At 34.6% G+C, this 23,219-nt stretch overlaps 2 protein-coding genes across 3 annotated transcripts; both read right to left on the bottom strand.

The window, feature by feature from the left end:
* Nucleotides 1-571: 571 nt before the first annotated feature.
* Nucleotides 572-14,786, bottom strand: LOC129889917 (SNARE-interacting protein KEULE-like). The gene is made up of 21 exons (XM_055965391.1): nt 14,483-14,786; nt 12,705-12,763; nt 11,970-12,051; nt 9,509-9,587; nt 8,682-8,732; nt 7,758-7,854; nt 7,627-7,659; nt 5,738-5,863; nt 5,477-5,668; nt 5,301-5,384; nt 5,123-5,221; nt 4,967-5,043; nt 4,305-4,401; nt 3,611-3,736; nt 3,440-3,535; nt 2,971-3,090; nt 2,811-2,888; nt 2,256-2,452; nt 2,058-2,148; nt 1,800-1,889; nt 572-927 (listed from the first exon to the last, which is right to left on the bottom strand). The coding sequence occupies exons 1-21, from the start codon at nt 14,553-14,555 to the stop codon at nt 874-876; spliced, it is 2,001 nt and encodes a 666-aa protein (XP_055821366.1). The 5' UTR covers nt 14,556-14,786; the 3' UTR covers nt 572-873.
* A 4,735-nt stretch (nt 14,787-19,521) lies between these two features.
* Nucleotides 19,522-21,647, bottom strand: LOC129889915 (IRK-interacting protein). Of its 2 annotated transcripts, none has more exons than XM_055965389.1 (2): nt 21,378-21,647; nt 19,522-21,018 (listed from the first exon to the last, which is right to left on the bottom strand). In XM_055965389.1, exons 1-2 carry the CDS (start codon nt 21,444-21,446, stop codon nt 19,642-19,644), a joined length of 1,446 nt encoding a protein of 481 aa, XP_055821364.1. In that variant the 5' UTR covers nt 21,447-21,647; the 3' UTR covers nt 19,522-19,641. The 2 variants fall into 2 exon arrangements, with proteins under 2 accessions (XP_055821364.1, XP_055821365.1); XM_055965390.1 differs by lacking the exon at nt 21,378-21,647 and adding an exon at nt 21,146-21,371.
* Between the last annotated feature and the right edge of the window lie 1,572 nt (nt 21,648-23,219).

The raw sequence follows: 23,219 nt of genomic DNA, 5'->3' as shown, positions 1-23,219 counted from the left end.
GTTGTTGTAATGCTCATGGTAAATTGGTGCCATCCTATTTCCCAGGAGTGGCGGGCAAAGTACTTTCTAAGTTATTTAATCAAACACAAATTGCTACTTCAAACAATACTTCTAAAAAAAGGCAGATTTTGAAAAATTGGCCAAATAGGTTATAAGTTCGTAACTTCGGTGAAAACTACTTTGTACCATATTTTGTGCGCTTGCATTCAGTAACTGAAACTGAGAATTTTCATGTTTGGCCTTCAGGGTTGGGGATAGCATCCAGTAATTTAGATCACAGTTCAAAGATCCTTTTTGAACAAACTAAAATCTTGTGAGAAAACATTAGATGGACTAAAAGTTAATAGGTTATTACCATTGTAACACAACAGTCTAATATTTTTGTCAGTAAGAATTGGAACAAATATTATAATAGTCTGACATTGTTTGTAAGGGTAATTTCTGGTTTACTTCGTACTTTCTGATACAAAGTTGGATGTCTCGTGTTCGTACTAAACTGAACGTCATGAGGCATGCTTTCACAACAAACATTGGACATGGAAAAAAGAGGGTGGAAATTTTTCAAAAAGAATTGTTCTTTCCAAATGGGGCTTCTACATTAATAGAAATTACATTATACACACAATGGAAGTCTTGAATGGGACCTATAAAAATGATACAACACACCCAAACCCCCAATATTGCGGCACATTGACATTAACATTCTAGGGAATCTGAATGTTCCAGCAACTTTGCATTTAACCTTTCAATGTACCAGATATCTACCAAGACTTGCCAAAAATTGAAATGAATCAACGTAGGTTTGGTATACAATTGGAATGCTAGCCTGGGAAATAAGAGATTTCAGTTGCCATCTTCCCCGGCAATTTGTTTCTAGATCTGCAAATCATCCAACGAGAGTTCGTCTGCAGTCAGGAGCTTTAATTTCTGCAACACAATCAACCATCACAAGTCAGTGTGGGCTTTTACATCTCTAACTACAATACACTGAAATTTATCAGACTTCCAGCATATAGATGTAGAAAAGGTATGATAAGTAGGTGTGTTTGGTATGAAGAAAAATGTTTTCCATGACAGATTATTATAAGTGCGTTTCTTACTTATTTTCTTGTATTCGGTACATAAGAAAAAAATGTCATCCTAAAACATTTGTATATACTCTAGACAAATACTACGAGAGGTAGGAACGTGGGATTTTGGAGATGGGGTCCTAGGAGGTGGGGGTGAAGATGAGGTTTGTTGGAGGGTGTGGAGGACATAATCAATGTGGAATGTCATTTGTGTAACTTGTTTTCGCTACTTCCACTAGGGAAGTCATTTCCCTCGTTTTGAAGGAACTTATTTCCCACAAATTTTGGCCAACCGAACAAGAAAAAATTCAAAAACACTTTTCCAGAAAATATTTTCCTCCACGTAACACACCCTAAAGCTATACAACTAGTTTTCCAACAAACAAATCATGGCACCCTAAAGCCATACCAACTAGTTTCCAACTAACAAATCATGGAGTCCAAATGATTTAAGATGCTGGGATTTTCCTACGAAAACATTGTTTGTGGTCCAAAATAATGCAAACAGAAGCTTATACGCAAAAAATGTAAAACAAGATCCAGGAAAGGACAAGTTTTATTGGACATTCTCAAGAAGGCTTTTCAATTAGCAATAAAACAACGACGGAAAAGCGCTTGCTCTCCATTTCTGTAGAGGGCAGTAACATATTCATAGACCTCATTTATAATGGCACCCAAAATGAGAAAAGAAAAAAGGAGATAGGGGAGGAAGCAGATGAAGTGTCATACCGTAATGAATTGTGGAGGGTCATCAATGCTCGATGAACCAAGAACTACCTCTCTCTTCAGCTTTGTAGATAACTTATGACAAGCCCGCAACTGAAACATGCAAAGGAAAATGACTTTGAGATTAACATATATGACAAGTTAAAACATTAACATGCTACCAAGGAAACCAAATATAAGCCTGAAATTGAAAGGGTAAAGTTCGTTCTTTTTTGAAAAACATAACTGACGAATGGGAAGTGTAAAGTCTGAAAATAACACCTCTGATCGTGTAGCTCCACCAACTATAAAAACAAAAATGCGTTGACCCATTTTCTTGAAATCGCTTGATGCATGCTTCAAGATAGAATCACTGAAAGAGAGTGAAAGAATTCAATCAGCACTTCCTTTAAATGATTGCCTAGTGCTGGCACAGAAATGATATCATGACATATAATGGTGAGGTGCAATAATGTGTACCTAGAATATCCATCATCGGAATTTCGAGGGCGGGCCCATGTAGCTGTCCTTCTCGATCTCATTGAATGAGGAGTTGAAACTTGATTTGCTTGTATTGATGCAGACTGAGAGGTCCCATGGAAAGTTGGACTTGGATCATTCATGCAGGGATAATCATTCTTTGGTAATTCCCCTTTACTGAGTTTTTCAACAAGTTCCTGCAAGAATAGAATAGCTTTGATCAGTTAACCAACTCAAAGTAGCATCTTGGGGTCTCTGAGTCACTCCAACCCAACAATGTGATGAATACATTGGCCCTGATATTAGATTTTATTCTTGCTGTGAGAACTAACAGTCATGTACCACTTTTCTTCAGAAAGCCTGTAGTTTGTTCTTTATCCCTGGTTGTTTTTTTGGGGGTGGGTGGTTGGATCTGAGGGAGAAAACATGGAAGGGACCTAAATTATCAAGCCCTTTGACATTGTTGGCTTTACATGTAGAATCATGACAACCGAAACATAATCAGAATCATCAGTTCATAGATATTGTGTCATAACACACACCCATGTAGCATACCTCTATCATAGGGTAAAAACGAGACAACTGCCACGCTGATGCTTGATCAGTACGGTCTTTTCTAGCGGCGTGCTTCTTCTGTTATAAAAAATAGAACAAGGAAATCTACATCAGAAGGAGCTTATCATGAATACAAACAATTTCATAGCCAATCATGTACCTTGTGAACGTCAAACTTGAGAGAGAAAGGTCCCAGTGAGCTTTTCTTATTATCTGTTGATCCCTCCAGCAATCTCATATTGTACACGGCATTCATGTCATCTTGGGGCAATCTCGCCAACTAAAGGGATACAAATGTGAGTGTTCATGAGTAATTGTCTCCACAGAATAAGAGCAGCTTTGTCTACCATTTAGAATAGTACTAAAGTGAAGTTCAATGTCAATGTATTTCCAGATGACACAAATTAACATGAAAAGGGATCAGAATTAAAATAATGCCAACACATGAGAATTCAAGTCAAACAGAAAAATTGTGTTTTCGACCACTAGGAAGACATAACATGCAGTAGATACCTCTTTATTTGGATTTTCAAGCTGTTAATAGTTCAACCAAGAATAAGAAAATCTCCAGTATAAGGTGATACTAGTTCGATTCAAAATATTGGAAATGACAATAACAAATCACTGACCTCCATTAACTTTGAAAGTTTGTCACTTTCAAACTTCTCAGGATGAACGGACGCATAAATCATCAATAAGCGTAACTTGCTTTCCCGTGTCACATCCTACAGACCACAGCTAATTGCTCAGATAAACAGATCTAGACATGATGGAGGTTTAACACTCTATACAGTTTCTACCTGATGAACCCTAAGGAAATTAATCAAATCTTTAGTCCCTGCATCTCCGAAAACAAGGTCCTGCTCTAATTGGCCAATTTCTTTTAGATTTGACTCCCTGATCATTCTGTTTAGCTTCCCGGCAATCTGGATTAAGGAAAAAATGGTCATCATAAACACACTGATGACTTCTTCAATAAAAGATTTTATCCACCATACAATAAACTCTAAATTAATAGGAAACTGAAAACATCTATGTTGTCCATTTTTCTCAGTAAAGCATGACCTGTAAATGTAATTCCACCAACACACATAAAAAATGAAGTGATTATCTACAGCTACTCACAAAGTCGCCTCAACAGTCACAATCGCAATGAAACTCTCACTACCAAAAATAAAATCATAGATCGCACCAAATATTGTGTTAATCCAAGCAAAGCACTAGAAAACTACAGTGTGTTCATTGATACTTGCAATTGTGCAAAGGTCAATGGATATTTTCAGTAACCTGTAGACCCTGGGTCCCAAAAAATGGATCCTCTCTACATACATTTGTTCTGGCACTTGTCAGGGATACCTACATGTGTTTCCTATATGCTTCCCTCTCTCTTTTCTCGTACAACAGAGTTTTATTAGATATAAGAATCGAGACAAAGTCATAAAACTGATTAGCATCAAAGTGCAAACCATCAAGTGGAATTTTCAGAAGACTCACATCGACATGGAGAGAGAGCTTCTCAATTTGTTCACTGTATTGGGGTAAAGCCTGGACCATCTTTTGCAAATCCCGAGTAGATAATTGACCACCATCCCTACAATTTCGAGAAAAAAGTGGAATAAGCAACATAACCTATTTGATTTAGAATCTAAAGAATGGGGGGAAAAGGGGCTGTGCCTCTTAAGTCCAGACTTGCAGGTATTTCCAGTTTACCCAAATAAAATATGGCAACTCATGCTGCAAATAGTTCTATATGGCTAAAGACGTTTTCTAGTAAATAAGAATAGCCTAACAGGCGTCCAGCTTGTAAATATAAAGTTCATGGATTTAGCTTTGTACGGCATCTCGTAGTTGATAATTGACACACCGATTCCTCCATAAAGTGAAAACAGCATGTTTTACTAATAAGGAAGCTACTTCAGTTGCAAATTCGAAGAGACTTGGAAAGCTTTTTTCATACTTAAGGATCAACAAAGCAGATCTCAGGTCAACAATTATTTGAATCAATCACAATCCCAGATTCTTACATCCTATATATCATCTCTTGCAAATTGCATTATTTTCAATTCGTATCATGACAAAGCATTTCCAAACACACATTCAATCGATTTTTTTTTTGGGAAAGAAGGTCTTGTAAATTACAAAAAGTGTAGACTGACCTTGAACCTTGATGCATTTGTGCAGCTTTATTCTTTGACACAAAGTTTGTCATCTTCTCATGCAACCTTTCACTAGCCTGACAAACCAATTACTGGTTAGAGATAGCATAAATACGCCCTATTCTAACTTATAAGCTAGTTATGCACAAGACCTACATCAGCAATGTGTGCATGGCGGAGCTCTAACCAGATAGGATCATGATCCTCCAAAAGAACATCTTTCTTCTCAGGAGGGCCACCAGCTTTGCCAGGAACCTAGCCTTACAGTAAAATGTCACTGTTACAGTAGATTCAACAGCATCTCCATTAGAGAGACTCAGAACACACAACTCACCTCATGCACATATTTATTCCCATCCATGTTTAACAAATCATGGCACATTGCATCATATGTCCACTCGTGTATAATGGGAGCAATCTGGAAAACAGGGGGAGACAGAGAAGCAAGCCACGGAAATGAGAAATAGACAAGACTACCTGGAGAATGGAGGAAACAAATTTGACTAAAACCTGGTCTACTGATCTGTCCACAATAAGCAACTCGCAAGTTTCTGTCTGTGGAAAGTGAGGAAGAGTAGATTTGTACTTTGTAATAGAATTCCAAACACCAGCTGCAAGCTTTGTAGGAATTAAATCGCGAAAGGTTGTCATGGTGGTAGGATCAAGTGATTTTGCAGAGCGGTAGCGCACCAAAGGAAATTCCTGTAGAAATTCCTGTTAGCAAGGGCGTCTCTATGCTTGAAAGCTCCAGATCAAGATCTAAATGCTTACCCGCAATGATGCAAACACTGTAGCAATACGGTTCGCCATCACATTCAAACACAAACCACCCTTCCGAGAACCTTCATCATCTCCATAAAGTTCTTCAAGCGCCCTCTCATTATCGGTGATAAAACCCTATAGGTTAATATGGGATTGTTAGGAAGTGATAAATCAATTACAAAGTCTCACAGAGATGGCTTATCAACCTATAGGACAACATCAAGGGCCACCTTCACCTCTATCAATTTATTTCTCATTTATATTGGCAGCAAAAGATTAACAAGCCTATACAATTTCTAGAATTGACAAAACTAGATGGTAGTTCTTCATTAACTGCAGATATATGACATGTCATTTTTATTTCCATGCTACATCATTTTAAGTTATTGAGTTTTGACAACTTCCGGATTAGTGCTCAAGCTAAGGAGGGTTTCCACATCAATATCAAATCCTTAAGAGTCCTACAAAAGGTCGTAGAAACCAAGCTTTCAAGTCAAACAAGCCAAAGGAAGAAGAGGAGGAAAACTTCCCAAACTACGTGGCCACGCAGGAGTTCGTGGAGCAAGGCAGAAGCTACAAAGGCAGTTCGTGTCCATGAACCCCTTTCGGGGGGAAAAGGTTGCTTGCCATTTACTTATATTTTTTATCTAATTGTATTAAAGCCCTAGTTTAGAATTATTTTACACTTTGTTTACTATTCTCTTAGCCCTAGTATAATTACTCCTCTTTCCCCATTTGGTAGGGTTAGCTAGATTTTAAATGATAGAAGATTTACCTTGCCTGGTAAGGATTTAGGGATTGTTCCCTTGCATCTCGCTTTGAACCTCTCTTGGATTGATCCATGTGTGAAAATACAATGTACGAGTTCCATGTCTCTTTCCCCCTTGGATTTATTCTAGTGATTAACTGTCTTTAGTTGCTAGATTATCCTTTCTGTCTTCTAAATCTTCCCCTCCCATTTCTATTTCTAGATCTATCCTTGCTATCCTATCTTGTTATTTGATATCATGTCTATTTGTTGCTTCCAAGTATAGATTGTTATCAGCTGATGACCCATATGAAGTAGGAAATGCAAGCATCACTTAATTTAATATGGATGCACACCTCACTGTGAAACAACTAAAGTGGATCAAGAAGAATCACTAGGGAAAAAGCTCCAGACTGGGTCCAGGGCTTTAATTCAGTGGTAAGGACAGTGTGTCATGTTTGGGTTTGGCGCACGTCAGGGGTTCGGACTTTAACATAGTAAAGTGGGCTCATTAACCACTGAGTCACGAACTATGCACTAGCTGGCCCTTGAGGATTTCTCGATTAAAAAGCTACAGGCTTGGTGATAATTCATGTGCAATAACTGCATGGAAGAGGACAAAAGTGTCTAGAAGCCAAGATAATATGGTCAGCATATCAACTAAATAATTAGACCTGTCATTTTCTTTTTTCCTTTCACATGCATACTCCACGGAAGGAGGAGAGCAGTTGTTACACTACAAAAAGTTCCTCTATTATCAGGTCCTTGTACTCCAAATAGTAAAGGGAAAGCAAAGTTCAGGTATGACATCCAACTAGGCGAGATATTAGTTTAACTCTGGTTCTTCAAAAATATCAAGAACAAAGATCAATCCATTTTGCAACATCATACACCACTATTCTAGACAACACCAGGGCAAAATCTGCTGGTTTAAGCCATATTTAGAGCTGCTGCATTGAAATACCTTCTTACTAAAAAAACGTTAGACAACAAGTTTGGTATATACACTATGATTCTCAGCTTCCCGCAGCATCAGCAATAACAAAGGATAGCCCCCTTTTCACAAAATTACATTCTCCAATTAAGCACAGGAATCAAAGCAGAAAAATAACAAATTTCATGACTTTTTGAGTAATGCATCATCACATACCTGGCTGTCAATAGCAAAAAACTCCAAATTCATCTGCACAATAAAGCCCTCAATAAGAACAGTGGCACCAACGAAAGCAACAAAGAGTAAAATTAGCTCAAGAAAGGATGTCACAAAAGAAGGATGATAACTTCTCTCAAGGCACCAATGCGAGACAGAACACTTGAATCCCTCTTTATGTGATTAACCAACTCTTTAGCGATAGGTGAACTAAAGAAGACAAATGCCCTGAAAAGGAAATAAAGAAGAGCAGAGGATGAGAGAGAAAGAAAGGAGAAAAAATAACCAAAGCAAATCAGACTCTGACATCTATGATATCTAGGTTCCCTCTATTCTTTTGATAAAGTCAAGCTCGCCTAAATCTTCGGAAAGGGAATCTTAGGAATTGAACAATTAGACGTTAGGATACAGAAGAATAGGTCGGGTTGAGATAAACAGCTGGCTTTGCATACCATGAATATTCATATGTGAATTGGGACCTTGTGGTAATCATAAAAAGGACAAGGGTCTAAATCTGGATAACTTAGAGGTCCTTTTTTCAGAATGCACTTGTTAAACAGAGGTCTTCTCACTCAAATTGCATTTAAGTGGGACTGCACTTTCACAATGTTGGCGTGCATTCAGTAAAAGTCGATGTGAAATTTCACATAGAGCAAATCTAGCTCTAGGTTAATTACTACAAGGTTGTATTGCTAGAATCTTTTTCCAGTCTAAACGCAAGCTCCAATATAAAAAAAAAGAGACTCACAGAGAGGATGGAAGTCTGGGGTTATATGAGAAAATGCTTTCTCAACTGATACTTGGGACAGCCTATCCTTCTCTCAAAATGTCCTCCGCCTATATATAACATTTTTTCTTTTCCGCCTAACACAAATGTCAATTAACTTCTTTTTTCAATAATATGAATTCGTGCATTCATAGGTACAACCGTACAACACAGTAATGCATTATTTCTATCAACAGAGGTTAGTTAACTAATGCACAATTGTCAAAGAAAAATATGTGACCAAGACAAAAGGCATTCATAAAGGAACTCAAGATATTTCTGGACATACTTTCTGTACAAAGGTGATTTCCCAGCCATGTCAGATAGAAACATCACAACACTGCAAATAAAAGAAAAGGTTAACGACAAGTGTCTGTACGGATAAAGACATAGGGTCTGTATATAGACTCTGTAAAAGACCCAGCATAGTAATAATAACATTTATCAACACAAGTTCCTGATAAAAAAAACACATATCACAGAAGTTCCTGATAAAAAAAACACATATCACAGAAGTTCCTGATAAAAAAAACACATATCACAAAAGTTCTGCTAATAGTATCATAATAACCTATGATTATAGTGGCAAGACAGAATAAAAAGATCCTTCTATATCGAAAGCTAAGTTGAAAAAATAATCACCCATGGAGAAGAACCAAAACAGAATGGTAAAACCTCTACTATAAATGGAGCCTCTGATAATAGTCATTATACTAATTGCTCGCAATATCTGTGTGTTTTCTCTAAGCTCTGCATAATAGCTTATGTGTGGGGCAAATTCATAGAAAAGATATCCTATTTTAAAAAAAACTCATAGGCAAGATACCGATCCCTCATTTATTTTTGGTGCACACATGTAGTTCCTGGTTGTATAGATGAAGAGAACTATATCTTTTGGTAGGTTATTTATCTTTTGGTATACCTCTAGTATGCGGCCGATTCTGGCCCTTTTGATTAATGAAATCTTGTTTTCTTAATCAATAAAAAAAAAAGAAATGTTCAGTGCAAAATGGAAAGAAATTAATTTGCAACATAGAAGTATACACTTATAAATGCTAGAGATCGGAAAGATTGAACTATGTAAGGAAGTCAAATAAAGAAATTAGTATTCAGTACTTTTCTTTTGTTGGTTGGATGAAGTATATCGCATCCATGGATGGGAGCGGCTGCCGTCGCTTGTATATGTCTTCAACCACTGCAGAAACATTGTAAACAGACTTTTTAAAGATCAAGTTCAATTCAATCATACAAGAGAGGTAACCAATGAATGTGCAGAACCCCCACTGAAAACCCAGCAGACAACAATAGTTATTTCACTCATTCAAGATCAAGTTCATCAACAACCATCCACCTGATAGACAATAGTAACCGACAAATCACAGGATCGGAACATGCTATGGTGTTTTCCCATGAAATTTCTCCTGATTGACTGCTATATTCGAAGGAAATATGAATTTATTTTATATTCTTGCACTAATACAAGCTTCTCCAGCCCAACTTAAGGTTTGCCAATCATTAATACGATAATTTTGCACTTATATGTATGGTAGCTGCAAAATGTAGCCTGCTAAAATACAACGACACAAAAGAAAAAGGAGTAAAACAACACATCATCTTATTCAGTAACGTAAAGGTGAATGGGTTGAAGAGGTTAAGATTAATACTGTAATAGAAATGTTACCCAATACATGATACTACCAACACCATTTATGCACATTAATTCATTATGAGGCACCATCAGCATCATTTGGATACCTTCCAGTGAGAAGTTAAGATCACATAAACCCAGGAGGAAAACAAGACAATCTGCACATTCCAATGATATATCTAACGCTGAGAGACATCTATTTAATTCAGATATGTACAGTTAATGTTTGTATGTGAAAATCTATACACATATACATTAAGTATGTATCACATCTGAAAGCATGTATAGTTAAATTTAGGCGAAACCCATCGGTGGCCTCCTAAAGTTGGCACCAACTTTCACTTAGACACCTAAACCAGGAGATGTTCATTTTAAACACCTCAAGTAAGGCTCTGATGTGTCATTTTGACACTTTTTTGACAATCACCAAAATATATTAAGTGTGTGTAATGCACTCGCCTGACGTGTCAAAAGCACTGAATTAAATAAAGACACATGGCATATATATCAAATAATAACTTTTGAATAGAAAAAAAATGACCAATAATTTGATGACTCGTGGCATTTTTTTTATCCAAAAAAATAAAAATTAACAACTATTAACCTCACCCACCCCGCCGTCATCTTCTCCAATCCCACCCACCCCAACCCCAACCCCAACCCCTCCCCCACCCTACCATCATCTTCTCCAAACCCACCCACCCCAACCCCAACCCCTCTCCCATCCCACCAGATCTTTTTCTCCTCCAACACCCACCCAACGCTATTCATATCATCTAAAGAGGAAAATATGGAGCTATAATGGCAAACAAAAATACAAATCAAATTGGGTCAAAAATCCGACGAACCTCCATTTTTTCCGGCAAGATTAATACAAATCTAAAATTACTACTAATTAACCCCCACACCCACACCCTATCAGTGGTCTTCCAACACCACCCACCCCGCCATCGTCTTCTCCAACACCACCCACCCCAACCCCAACCCCTCCCCCACCCCACCTAAGTGCAACCAAGAGCCAAAAGAAATAATCGAGATGCCCACTATTCAAGTTGTTTGGAATCCATCCAGGTTTGCCACCTTGAGTTGTAATAGATGTTACTACTGTCAGTTTGAAAGAGCTCAAGTAATTACCCAAAGCAGTGGTCAACAGAGACAATGCACTGCACAAGCTACGAATTTAAGTTTTTTTTCTTCTTTTTTTTCCCTCATTCACATGGCTCCAATTAATTAACGGCGCAAATAGTAAATAGAGAAAATGAAAGGTTAATTAATAAGTAAGAGGTATGATTGACAAAAATGGAGCTAAATAATCAAAATAAAATCGTGCTAATTGATTTTGCAGGTATTTCTTGGAAACTCAGTTGAATATCTCTCCAAACAATGCTAAAAAATGAAGAAGAAGAACAAAAAATTAAGAAAAAACAGCTTCTACGTGCCTCAGATAGGTGGAAAACACGTGAGGTGTCTAAAATGTCAAAAAAGTGTCAAGATGACACATTCGACCCTTACTTGAGGTGTCTAAAATGAACATCTCCTGATTTAGGTGTCTAAGTGAAAGTTGGTGCCAACTTTAGGGGCCACCGATGGGTTTCACCTTAAATTTATCCACAACCATCAATGACTTGATTCACAGTAAATCAAGATAGAAGTAAAAAATGAATATATGTGGCACCCAAGGGTGTGGCCTAGTGATTAAAATGAAGTGGGAGGAGAACTATGTGATCTCTAGTATAAGTCCAAGGAGGCAAAAAAAAACACTAGGTGATATCTTCCCACCAGCCTTGGTGTGCAGAGTTATCTGGTATCTATGTTCGAGGAAAGTAGAAAATACCCGGCGGAATAGTCAAAGTGTCAACAAGCCGACATGGACACCATTGTCATTTAAAAAAGAATGAATATCCCTAAGAGTGGTCTTTTAATACTTACATGAAACTCCTTCCTCTGTGATATCTGCCATCTTGCATGCATATGACATTATTTTAACAGTTAGTCTATCCATGATGAGTACCTGCAGGATAGAGGATCAATAGAAGTGCTATCTATGCGTTTCATCAACCTGCATTCTTGGATATTTAATAGAAGTATTTCAAGCCACTTCAACACAAGTGAAGGCATAACCTTGTCACAAATTGGTATATAATCTTCTTGCAAATTTCAGAATTATAAGAATGATCTATGACAAGCAATAATAAAATACACAAAGTTGAAGACCCCCAGAGTGTAAACCTGTCCAATTATAAATTTCTGACATGCAAACTAACTAAAACATTATAATTCCCAAAAGAAAAAAAGAAGGCTGAATTAATGGTAATCACATCATAAATGCAACAGTTGCAGCATGTGGAAGAGCACCAAAAATTATTTCAAACCTCAAAGGAAGCAGATTGTGTTGCAGAGTGTGTGATGGTAGAACAGTATGATTTGTACCATAAATGAGATCTACGAAATCTTACACATAAAAGAAAGTTCCAATGTTTTTCATTTTTTGGAAATAGTTCCTAAAGAACACTTAAAAGTAACATGATTAGTTGCTATGAGTTTTAGACTTTAAAGCATTGATTTGGTAAGGAAAAAGCTTTTCATCTAAAACCACATAATTTGAAGTACAAATTTCACAAATAGAACGATCTCTCCAATATGTGAAACAGATTGTATTTGTACCTTCCATGCTGATTTTGAGTCTTTTGACTTGGCAGACCTGAGCATTTCATATAGTAATCCTACAAATATAGAAGGAAATGGTTGGAATAGGTTGATCTGAATAGAATATCAGACGGACACACTTCATTGCAAGTGAAAATAAGTGATGACGGAAGAACTCTTGAGGCAAAACTTGAGATCATTACTGACTCCAAACAAACACATAATTTATCATGTATTCCTCATAAGTACAAGACAATGCTGCATTAGTGCAACTAGAGATCCATCTGTAAAGCTAGTACAAAACAATTAACTGGAGGGTTTGATAGCAGCAGATCCTGGGGAGCATTAATAGGCGATATGCAGACATGAAAACAAAAGGAGGGGAAGCAAGTAACTCTATATATAAGAACCTTTTCCCATCATTGCAATTTGCAAACTAAATTCATCAGTTTTTCATTTTGCAATGACCTATTTACAAATATCAAAATTAATCAAAATATTTATTATAAAAAATAGGATAATTACAGTAGATGGCCATTTGGTCATTTTAATTACAAAAAAAAAGGGTCATTCGGTGTATATTCGGTGTACATTCATGTATACGCAGATGTATAGAGTGTATCATAATGTATATTCAGTGTATAGCTCATGTATAACTAATCTATATTGTATAGTCAATGTATACTTTCTAAATATTTCTCTGTTACATTAATTGCAAATACTCCAAAATATTTTCTACTTTACACTAGAACAGATGGTATAATTTCATTCTTATGATGTTACTACAGTGAACAACCAAGTAAAGTTGCAGTGGACGATGCTCGACATAGTGGAAGATAAAAGTTGCAACAGTTGCCTGGTAATTTAAAGGAATTTACACATAAACAAGAAAACTCTTAACCATTTGCCAGGAAAGGAGACTCAACACCAAATATCCTGAGGTTCATATGCTTCACACAATATTATGCAACAATTAATTTTCAATAAGCTCCCGAACCCAAATTCAACACCATAAACTCCGGTCCCCTTCTATAAGCCTACCACCTAAAAGTAGTACGAAAATATTACTTTACTACGAGACTTCAAAGTGAACCCAGTAGATAACAATAAAGATTATAAATTTTTATAACCAAGAAATTCCCGCGGGATAGTGATTGCAGGGTTCAAAGCTCGAGGGGTAACAAGCGCCCCCCTCTCTACCCTTCTCCACTTAAATATCAAGCTTTCGTCTGCAGTAGGATTCAAAAACGCGACATCCACCTAATTTTAGGTCACTAATAGTGAATATAACCTGATAACTTGATTTCACTCCAAATCATTTTAACATTTTATCTTCCACAAAATTACTAAAAGAATCAAGGACTTTGATAATCAGATTACCAAATGATAATTCTCAAATGAACATCTCTTTCTTCACAAGGTAGGGGTAAGACTATACACACCACCCTCCCCAGAACCCCACTTATGAGATTACTCTGCGTATGTTTTTCTTGTTGTAATCCTCAAATGAAGGTACAGAACTAAACACCCAATCAATCAACTGAATATGCCTCAATCATCAACTAGTCTAGTTTGGGCGTATTAATCCTTTATATTCAGTCTACTTTATTCAATCACATCTCATTAGAATATAATTTGTCTTAAAGTAAGAAGATAAACAAAAAGGCACAATTTACAAGGCTGGATCAAGGAAAGCACATTTCTATTCTACTAACAGATTGATTAATGCCCTAATAGTTGCATCAAAGGCTAATTACATACATTTAGATGCAAAAATATGATTGTAGGATACTTACTGTCACGTATAACTTGCCGGAAGTTCTTGTAATCGCTGCCTTGAGACGATGTATCGGAATCAGACATGGACATGATTGATTCTCCACCCAAAAAAATAATCCAATTTCCTTCTCTCTCACTCTCTCTCTCTCTGTGGCCTTTATATAACTGATCGATCACAGAGATCGTTGTAATCGAAATTGGAATTGGAAATGGAAATTCTCAGTGGTTTAACAATCCACAGAGAGAGAGAAGCGTCGTAGAAATATCGGGCAATTTTCGCACGTTGACTGTTGAAAGGCCCGAAGTTGAATTGTCTCCGACGATATGACTATGACCCGGAAGATTTGATCATTCTCCGGGTCGAACCGCCGTCCAAAGGTCCGTAAAAACTTTCGTGGTCAAACGACAGCAGGTCAAATCATCTAATTTGTAATCTCAATTCAAATTATTTCTTAGGATATTTTTTTAATTTATCATATTTGATTAATCAAAATGTTATTTTTACAAAAAGAGCATATTCCCCTTGACCACTACATTCCGTGATTCCTCCGCTCTTCATCTCCGCCTTCATTTTTATAGTATTTTTTTAAATTACATATAAATATTTTAGATACTATCTTTTTGTTTATGTGTCGAGCATTAAAAAATAAATATAAAAAACATACTTAATTTAACATATTTTAAAAAATAACACTATATATTTTAATTTGTCATAATTAAAAACGTTTAAATGTGTATAAAAATGTAATCAAAGACATACATGATCGACTCTCAATCCAAAAAGCAAAAAATAATATATTTTTTTTGACATATTAGTTTTTATACATGATCTCTAGATATGTTTGTTTTACCCCTCTCTAAGAGCCTCCACCCGTTTTACTTTGTTGGTGATTCAAACTCACAATTTTTGGATTGAAGGACTGAAAGTGAGGGGTGTTTACCATCCGAACAACTCCCTTTTGTCACATTATCTCTAGATGTATTTTTATTTTGAAATAATGAAACAATTTGATATCCAAATTTACAAGTAGACTCCTGTTATTCTTTTTTGGGTATGCCTATCGGCGAAGTTTTACGGAGCTTTGTTTTTTAAGGAAAGTGCCAGGAATTTGTAGGTAACTAATTAGGAAAGTTTGGAGAATTAGTATTTAATTTTATTTTTTATTTTTTAAAAAATAATTTTTACTTATAATTTTTTACGTGACATGATTAAACTCATAATATTAAAAAATATTGGTACATTTTATATATATTTAATTTAAAATCATAAAAAAAAATTAAAAATATTAAATCAGAATCGCACGGAGTACTATTTCTTGAGAAAATTATGTCCGCGTTTGATGTTATTAATTTCATAGACACGGTTAAGTTTAGAAAATTATGTCCGCGTTAGAATGATTCCAGTATTATCAATATTATATTACCGGTGGAATTTTTTGGTGACACGAGATTAGCTTGAAAAGTAGTAAAATTTTGAATTTGACTTTCATTTGCTAGGCTTTAAGTTGAGGCAAAAGGTTTTAAATATGATGCATTTACATTTACATGTAAAAGAAATCTCTAAGATAAATATATTGTTAGTGTCATATTAAATTGATTTGTTATATCAGGTTATTTATTTATTTATCATATCATCACATTAGATTTAACAAGAAAAATTACATTTTATTGTATCAACTTAATTAATTAATTTGTGCATTATACTGATGATGAAACTATTTAAATATATAGTGGTGGTACCAATTATAAAGTACTAAATTAAGATTTTTATAAGCAATACATTTATCATTACGTACTATATATTCTATATGTATGTTCAAGAGATGGACTTTATTTAATTTCTTATTTTTTCTTAGGACCTTATGTCTTAATTTTTATTCAGTAAACAAGTTTATCAATCATGTTTTTTGTCAAACCTAAATTTATTTTTTTATATTTTTGATTTCTTTTCGCTTTAACGCCCCGAGGATAAATACAGATGATGGCATTAGAACTCATGGCTCATGTTCTGTCACAGATTCATGAAGTAAGGTCCTTATTTTACTATTCCTCTGGTTTCAGTCCATCAATCCTCTTATATTCACTTGTTTCGCTCTATAATTCATTGGTATGTATCTACCTCAGACTTCATCATGTAGTGTCTTTCTCTTTTATTTATTTGTTAATAAGGTCTGGTAGTGCACGGTTTGAAACTTGATGAATAATGAACTTGCCTCTTTATTCTTTTCCACTTAAGCATCTAACTTTTTTTGTCTGCGGCATGGTTCTCAAAGCTTAGGTCTAGTGATAAGAGCGCAACACATAATATTTGAATTAAACATACATCATGAGTTGTGCACGAAACTGAATTTTTATTGCTTAATTTTTCGTTACAACATATATATAATGGTAATGGTTTTTTAAGATACCAATTAGGAAACATTGTGAATCAGCAGCCGTGATTCTTGAAATGAAATATAATATTATTTTTGTTTTTCTTTCATTTAATACCTATTGATATTTCAAAAGTTTCTTTCGATATAACCCTCAACCCGAGCAGAAGTACGATGTGTCTGAAAACTCACTATTAGCTACCAAAATTCTTCCTTTTGATGTAGATATGACTAAAATACACATTTTTGCCAGAATATAATCAGGACTTGTTCTGATTTTATCTGTTAAATTATGTTGGCTGAATCCATTGGTGACCCCCTAAAGTTGGCAGCAATTTTCACTTAGACACCTCAACTAGGTTTTGTTCATTTTAGACATGTCATGTCAAGTCCCGCTATGTCATTTTGACACATTTTTGTAAATCAGCTAACATTACAAAATATGTGTAATCCACTCGCAGGTGACATGGCATGCTAACTAATAAAGGGAGGACACGTCAGTTTGGTTCACCAAAAAAAAAACTTACAAGAAGAAGAAAGAAAAACTATTTAAACTTATTTTTAAAAAATATTTCAGTAATAAAAAAAATCATTTTCTAGAAAATTCATCTCAATCAACAGGAACTCCTCTTTATCGGAAAAATGGAGTTTCACTGGATAAAATTATGAGATTAGATCTAATTTTTCTCCAATGACTTATTATATTTAATTTTAGAGTTAATGATTTTAATTTTAGATAAAATGTGTTTTGGTGGAAGAGAGGAAGGAAGAGATAAAGAAAGTGACAACAATGGTGGATCTCCATCTCTTTCCGGCGAGTTGTAGATTTAATCTGGAGTAGTACTTATCGATAGTAATTTTCTGGTGAAGTTTATTCGTGTTTCATTCTTTTACATTCTTGTAAGAAATTTTAAAATCAGTGCAGTGATTTTTTTTATTTTGTTCAAAATCAGAGCATTTCTATGCTTTTACAAGATTTTTCCAAATTAATTTGGTGGTCATTTGATGAATGATGGTGGAAGGTGGAAGGAGAAAGATGGAAGAAGAAAAAATTTCAAAAAAAAAATGTTTTTCACGCGCTCAAAATGAGTGCAACACAAGCACTTTGTCAACTCAGCAAAAAGTGTCAAAATGACACAGCGGAGTATGACATGAGGTGTCTAAAATGAATAAAGTCTAATTAAGGTGTTTAAGTGAAAGTTGGTGTCAACTTTACGAGGTCACCGATGGATTTAGCCAATTATGCTTTTAATTATTAACTTAATAGTATCATTTTTCCCTCTTTATATTACATAAGTCAAAATTAACATCCTAAATGTTATTTTGAGTCAACTAATGTTTCACTATGTGAGACAAAAAAAAGTGCCATATTCATATGATGAAAGCGAACTATGCACTACATATTATTTTATGTGAAAGTGGTCAACCATACTGCATTAGTTATACTAGTAATCAAAATATATCAACTCGCTCTTGAGGCTACTTAACCATCTTTAAAATAATGTGTATAAATTACTACATAGGACAAATGTTTGTCTTTCAATGTAACATCACCCCTGAGGATAAAGATTATACTTTCAATAAGTATTCGATTTCCAAAGGGAGAGAAAAAGTCTATAATGAAAACGTTTTCCCTTAACATGTAGTGTTTGTTGTACATGCAACTCTTAGATGTCAAAATATATGGAGATAACTTCATTTCGTGTGACTTTGCGATTAATGAAAGTGTTGAAAATCATATAAATCAAGATTCAAATCCCTTATTTGAATTGGTTGTTGTTGTGGAGGGGGGGGGCAACATAGGCTCAAACATGTCTAAAGCTATCATTAGTAAAATTATTTCGTATTTGTGTTGGTGAAATATAATTAATATTTAATGTTATATGTAATAAATCTTAGATGTCAAAAATATGGAGATGATAAGAAAATCTACGAAAGTGATTCTTTTAACAACTAGTGAGTTGGGACTTCTTGCATTGGTCCCGCCAAGTACTCAATAAGACAAATTAGCAGGATGAGGAAACCTAGATGAGGGCTGTCAAAGACAATAACAACTCATGTACACCAACAAGAACCTTTACTACTTTCTTGTATTGGCTTAGGTACCACAAGAAATGAAACAACTCAAACAAAAAAAAAAGTTTTCATTCATCACAACTTACAATGAATATGTACCTTTCTATATATCTAGTTGTACATAATAATGAGATTCCATAGGTAAGTTTTTGTCCTAGCTCTTTTTAAAAAAAAAGTAGGCAAGGGATTATAAAGTGAGGAATCGAACTTTACCAACAAAGTAAAAATTCAAGTAGTCAACCAAGTGAGTAACTACGATTTCCTTTCGTCCTCTTTTTTATCTTTCATTTCAAAGGTTTTTTTTTGTTCAATATCTGTATTGGAAGTCACGATTAATCTAAACAATGCAGCCCAATTAATCTAGGTTAGCATTGCATAACACCATTAAGGAGAAAAGCGCTTCCTAACATAATTTTTTCTACATTCAGAACTTACATTTGAAACATCTATTTAAGGTTGAAAAATCAAATCCATCCCACCACAAACACTCCATGGTCACTCCGAAATGATGTTAGACTCCAATCTCCCAAACAAGAAAAGTTTGACAAAGAAACTCACCAATTTGACCAAGTAATGAGTAAATCAATGCAAGAAAACTTACAACAACAAAACGCCAAATATTTCACTTTGCTTTAAAAAGTCCTCCAAAATCTAATAAGTACATCAAAAACAAAATTAAACTAAATATTTTTCACATGATATATGATACTATCATATGTCTATTTTTGTTATGTAGGTGATGGGGTTATTAAACCTTTTAGATCATTAACCTCATTGTTGTAAATTCCAATATTATTATTATACCTGCAAAGCACCTTGCACTTGACCACATTGTCATAGACATAGAACCCTGGTGTAACCATGATCCTAACCATGTTAGGGACCAACTTCTTGGCCCTGTCTGCACCCATGTCCTCCATGTATACTGAGTCAAATTTCATCTCTTTATCCACTCTGAAAATAGGCAAAGTTGGGTGCAGTGAGTTAGCCAATAAGTGCACTAGCCAAACTGCTTTTGATGCACCAAAAAAAGCTTGCAATAGTGGTTCAGGCCAAGCACGGTTCCATCCTAACATAGCAACAATTTCACTCATTTTCCTATCACAAAACTTGCTGAATTCTTCACTGTAAAATCTTGTCCCTTTGCTCAATACTTCCTCCCATGTTAAGTCCTTTAATCGATTGTACAAACTGAAATTCGATTCGCAACGATCAATGGGGTTCAAGATTTGGTTACAAGAACTCTTTTGGTATCCAATAGATTCAAAATCCTCATAAAAAGCTCTGTTTAACAAGGCTTCAAGATACACAAGTAAGCCTCTGGGGTTTCTTGAAATTGAAATCTTGATTTCATATGGTTGAAGTAGTAATGCAATTCGGTCATAAACTTTGCTACCAATTTGTCTAAGCTGAAGAGTCATCGATCGACTTAAAATCCTAACAGATGATCTTGCCTCAGAGACCATAACCAAGAAATGCTCAATCACTTTATCCTCTTCACCAAATTTCACTCTTTGGATCAAATTTAAAGGGGATTTGTTGGTCATAACATTGTTGCTACAAACATCAAGACCAGATTTCAAGTTGTGACAGTAAATTTCAAGTTTGTTTAGCTTTTTCTCAAGCTCAACCATAGAAAACTTCAATCTTGATGCTTCTAAAACAGCCTCATCTCTTTTTCGTGTAGCTTGAATTAGCTTATGTGAAACCTCAGCCAATGCAATTTTCCATTGTTCCTCTCTTGTTGACACTCCACCAACAGAAGATGACTCAACTTCTGATGATGATGATAATCTTGGACTTTTTTTAACCAGATTAGACAGAACAGATTTGAATATACCACCATGTGGGCTATTTACAGAATTGCCCTTGTTGTCTAATGGAACCACAGTGATTCTCTCCCTATTGCTTGGCCTGCACTTGTTACACAAAACTCCCTTTTCATCATTTTCTTGCCTCTTTTTGTTAGACACTTTGCCTTTATTCTCTGTTTTAGAGTGTAAAGGTGTAGGATGGTGCCTGTATTCAGCTTCACTTGGTGTTGTTTCTGCTCTAAAGCTGCTTCTCCCTTGTGAAAACTCCTCTTCTTCATTCCCTTCTTCAATCTACAATCAAAACACAAACCAAAAAGGAAAAAAAATCAATCTTTTTGAGAAAAAAAAATCATCTAAACAGAATTTCCCTCAATACCCATAAGAGAAAAAGGAGTAAAAGAGTGAGGAGTGAACTTACAGGAGTAAAAGGCGAAGATGAATTAGCCATGGAAACTGAATTAAACGAAAAGGGTATTGAGTATAAACTAAAAAGATTGTTTCTTTATGTTGAAAATCTTAAAGGGTGTTGAAAAAAACTCATCTTTTTAAGAAAAAAAAAATCACAATTCAAGAATCAACGAGCAAAAATCAAGAATTTGCTTGAATACCCAAAAAAGAAAAGTGGGTTAGAGAGGAAATGGTGAACTTACAGGAGTGAAAAGAGGAGGATGACGAGGAGAAATGGAGGATTTTGAGGAGGAAGAAGAAGAATTAGCCATGGAAATTGAAATTAAAACCAAAAGGGTGTGTGATTATATAAACTATGTAAGAAAAAGATTGATTCTTTTTTTGTTAAAAAAAAAACTCAAAATGTGTTTTTTTTTCGTCGGCTTGTAATCATGGTTTTGAATGAATCGCACAACAGATTTGCAGGTTTTTTTTTCTGAAATCTGAAATTATATTTCAGCTTCTTCCAAGCTATAAACAGCAGCCCCCACCCCCACCCCCACGCCCTACCCCCCACCTCGTGGAGAAATCAGAAGAATCAGGATTTACCAGGTCAGAATTATGAAGTCTACGCGCTATGAAGTGTTTTGGGCGTTAACAATGGTCTACTATCACGTGACTTATGGGTTCGTGAGTTACACGTGCTGATATTGAGTTTGGGTCTTCGTTATGACTTAATGAGTCAAATGTCAAATGTATTTTAATTTACGTTTAATACCTTTTTTCTTAATCCTCTTTATTTAGTAGAAATAATATAATGTGTGATTCAAATTAAATCAGAATTTCAATACGAACATCAAAGACTAAGTGAAAAAAATAAAAAAAATATTCGCCAACTATCCTTTTTGAGATATTATTAAGTGAATAACTCTTTTTTTATTTGTAATTTATGACCTATTTAGAATAAGTTATTATAAATAGTAATAATATTCAAAAAAAAATTATATGTAAAATTGAGCAATATATAAGTAAACACTATATGCAAATTTTATATTGTCTAGAAGGAAAATTTTCTAAGGATTATATTTGTACAACTTTTAAAATAGAAATAAAACTTTAACAATGGCTTGCGTAAATGAATTAATTTGCATTATGTAACATCCATTTTTAAAAAAATCACTTTAATTAGATTTTTTCAATTCACGTTAATTAAATTTTTTCAATTCACGCTTGAAATTGAAAATCTAGCTAAAGATAAAAGAATTTTATCCAATCTCAGAACGCAGTACCATTTTTGGTAGTCTCTTATTCTTATTTGGACACCATTTAAATGGAGATAATTTAACATTTAAATTTGGTTTATAAGAATTTGCAATTTTATATGTATAGAATAGGTAACTGTGTTTAACTTAACCAATTACTGTAAATTCGACATAGGAAAAAATTGAATAAATGGTTGTAAATCATCTAACATGTCAAATTTTACAATTAGAAACATTAAGTAGGAAAATGATTCAATCAATCTTGATTTTATTTGTTTATTTTTGTAATTTTGCTTTTAGAACTTAGAAGGAGACCATGATCATGGTACTCAATTATAACAAAACAAATAGTAATAATTGAGAACACTTGCTTGCTAGGAACCCACACACTATTAGATATTACTATAGTTTAGGGCATATGTTTTTCACATATTTCTTGCATCAATTAATAAAATTATTATAAAGAATGAAATTATTAAAATATTAATAATATTTTTAATTCTTTTATTTATTTATTTTACTAATCTATATTTGCAGCATTTATGAGTAGGCCCATATCCTTGTCTAGAGTAATTAAATAAGGACAGTGATCTCCCAAAAAATGGTTCGATAGTTTTTTTGGATTTGTCTTTTAACCAGCTAGGCAGCTATTTGTTAAATTTCCACCATACCTCTTTATAAGTTTGCCTGTTTGGTCAAAATGGATTTTTATCTTCTTCCAGCCAAAATTTCAAAAAGAAATCTTTTGAATTTCAAGAAGGACAATATAACATGTTAATAAATTAGTATAAACTAAATGAAGCAAAAAAAAACATCATGTGAAATTTTATTTCTTTTGATAAA

This window comes from Solanum dulcamara, chromosome 5 (assembly GCF_947179165.1).
Source record: "Solanum dulcamara chromosome 5, daSolDulc1.2, whole genome shotgun sequence".
Taxonomy (NCBI): domain Eukaryota; kingdom Viridiplantae; phylum Streptophyta; class Magnoliopsida; order Solanales; family Solanaceae; genus Solanum; species Solanum dulcamara.
This window is presented reverse-complemented; position numbering and strand designations above follow the sequence as displayed.

Excerpts from the sequence above, each read along its gene's own strand:
- LOC129889917 (XM_055965391.1), bottom strand. The coding sequence starts at position 14,555 with ATGTCCATGTCTGATTCCGATACATCGTCTCAAGGCAGCGATTACAAG. Across the intron at positions 5,669-5,737 it reads CAGTGTTTGCATCATTGCGG|GAATTTCCTTTGGTGCGCTA; the intron begins GTAAGCATTTAG and ends GAATTTCTACAG. Across the intron at positions 3,536-3,610 it reads ATTTCCTTAGGGTTCATCAG|GATGTGACACGGGAAAGCAA; the intron begins GTAGAAACTGTA and ends TGTGGTCTGTAG.
- LOC129889915 (XM_055965389.1), bottom strand. The coding sequence starts at position 21,446 with ATGGCTAATTCTTCTTCTTCCTCCTCAAAATCCTCCATTTCTCCTCGT. Across the intron at positions 21,019-21,377 it reads ATCCTCCTCTTTTCACTCCT|ATTGAAGAAGGGAATGAAGA; the intron begins GTAAGTTCACCA and ends TTTTGATTGTAG.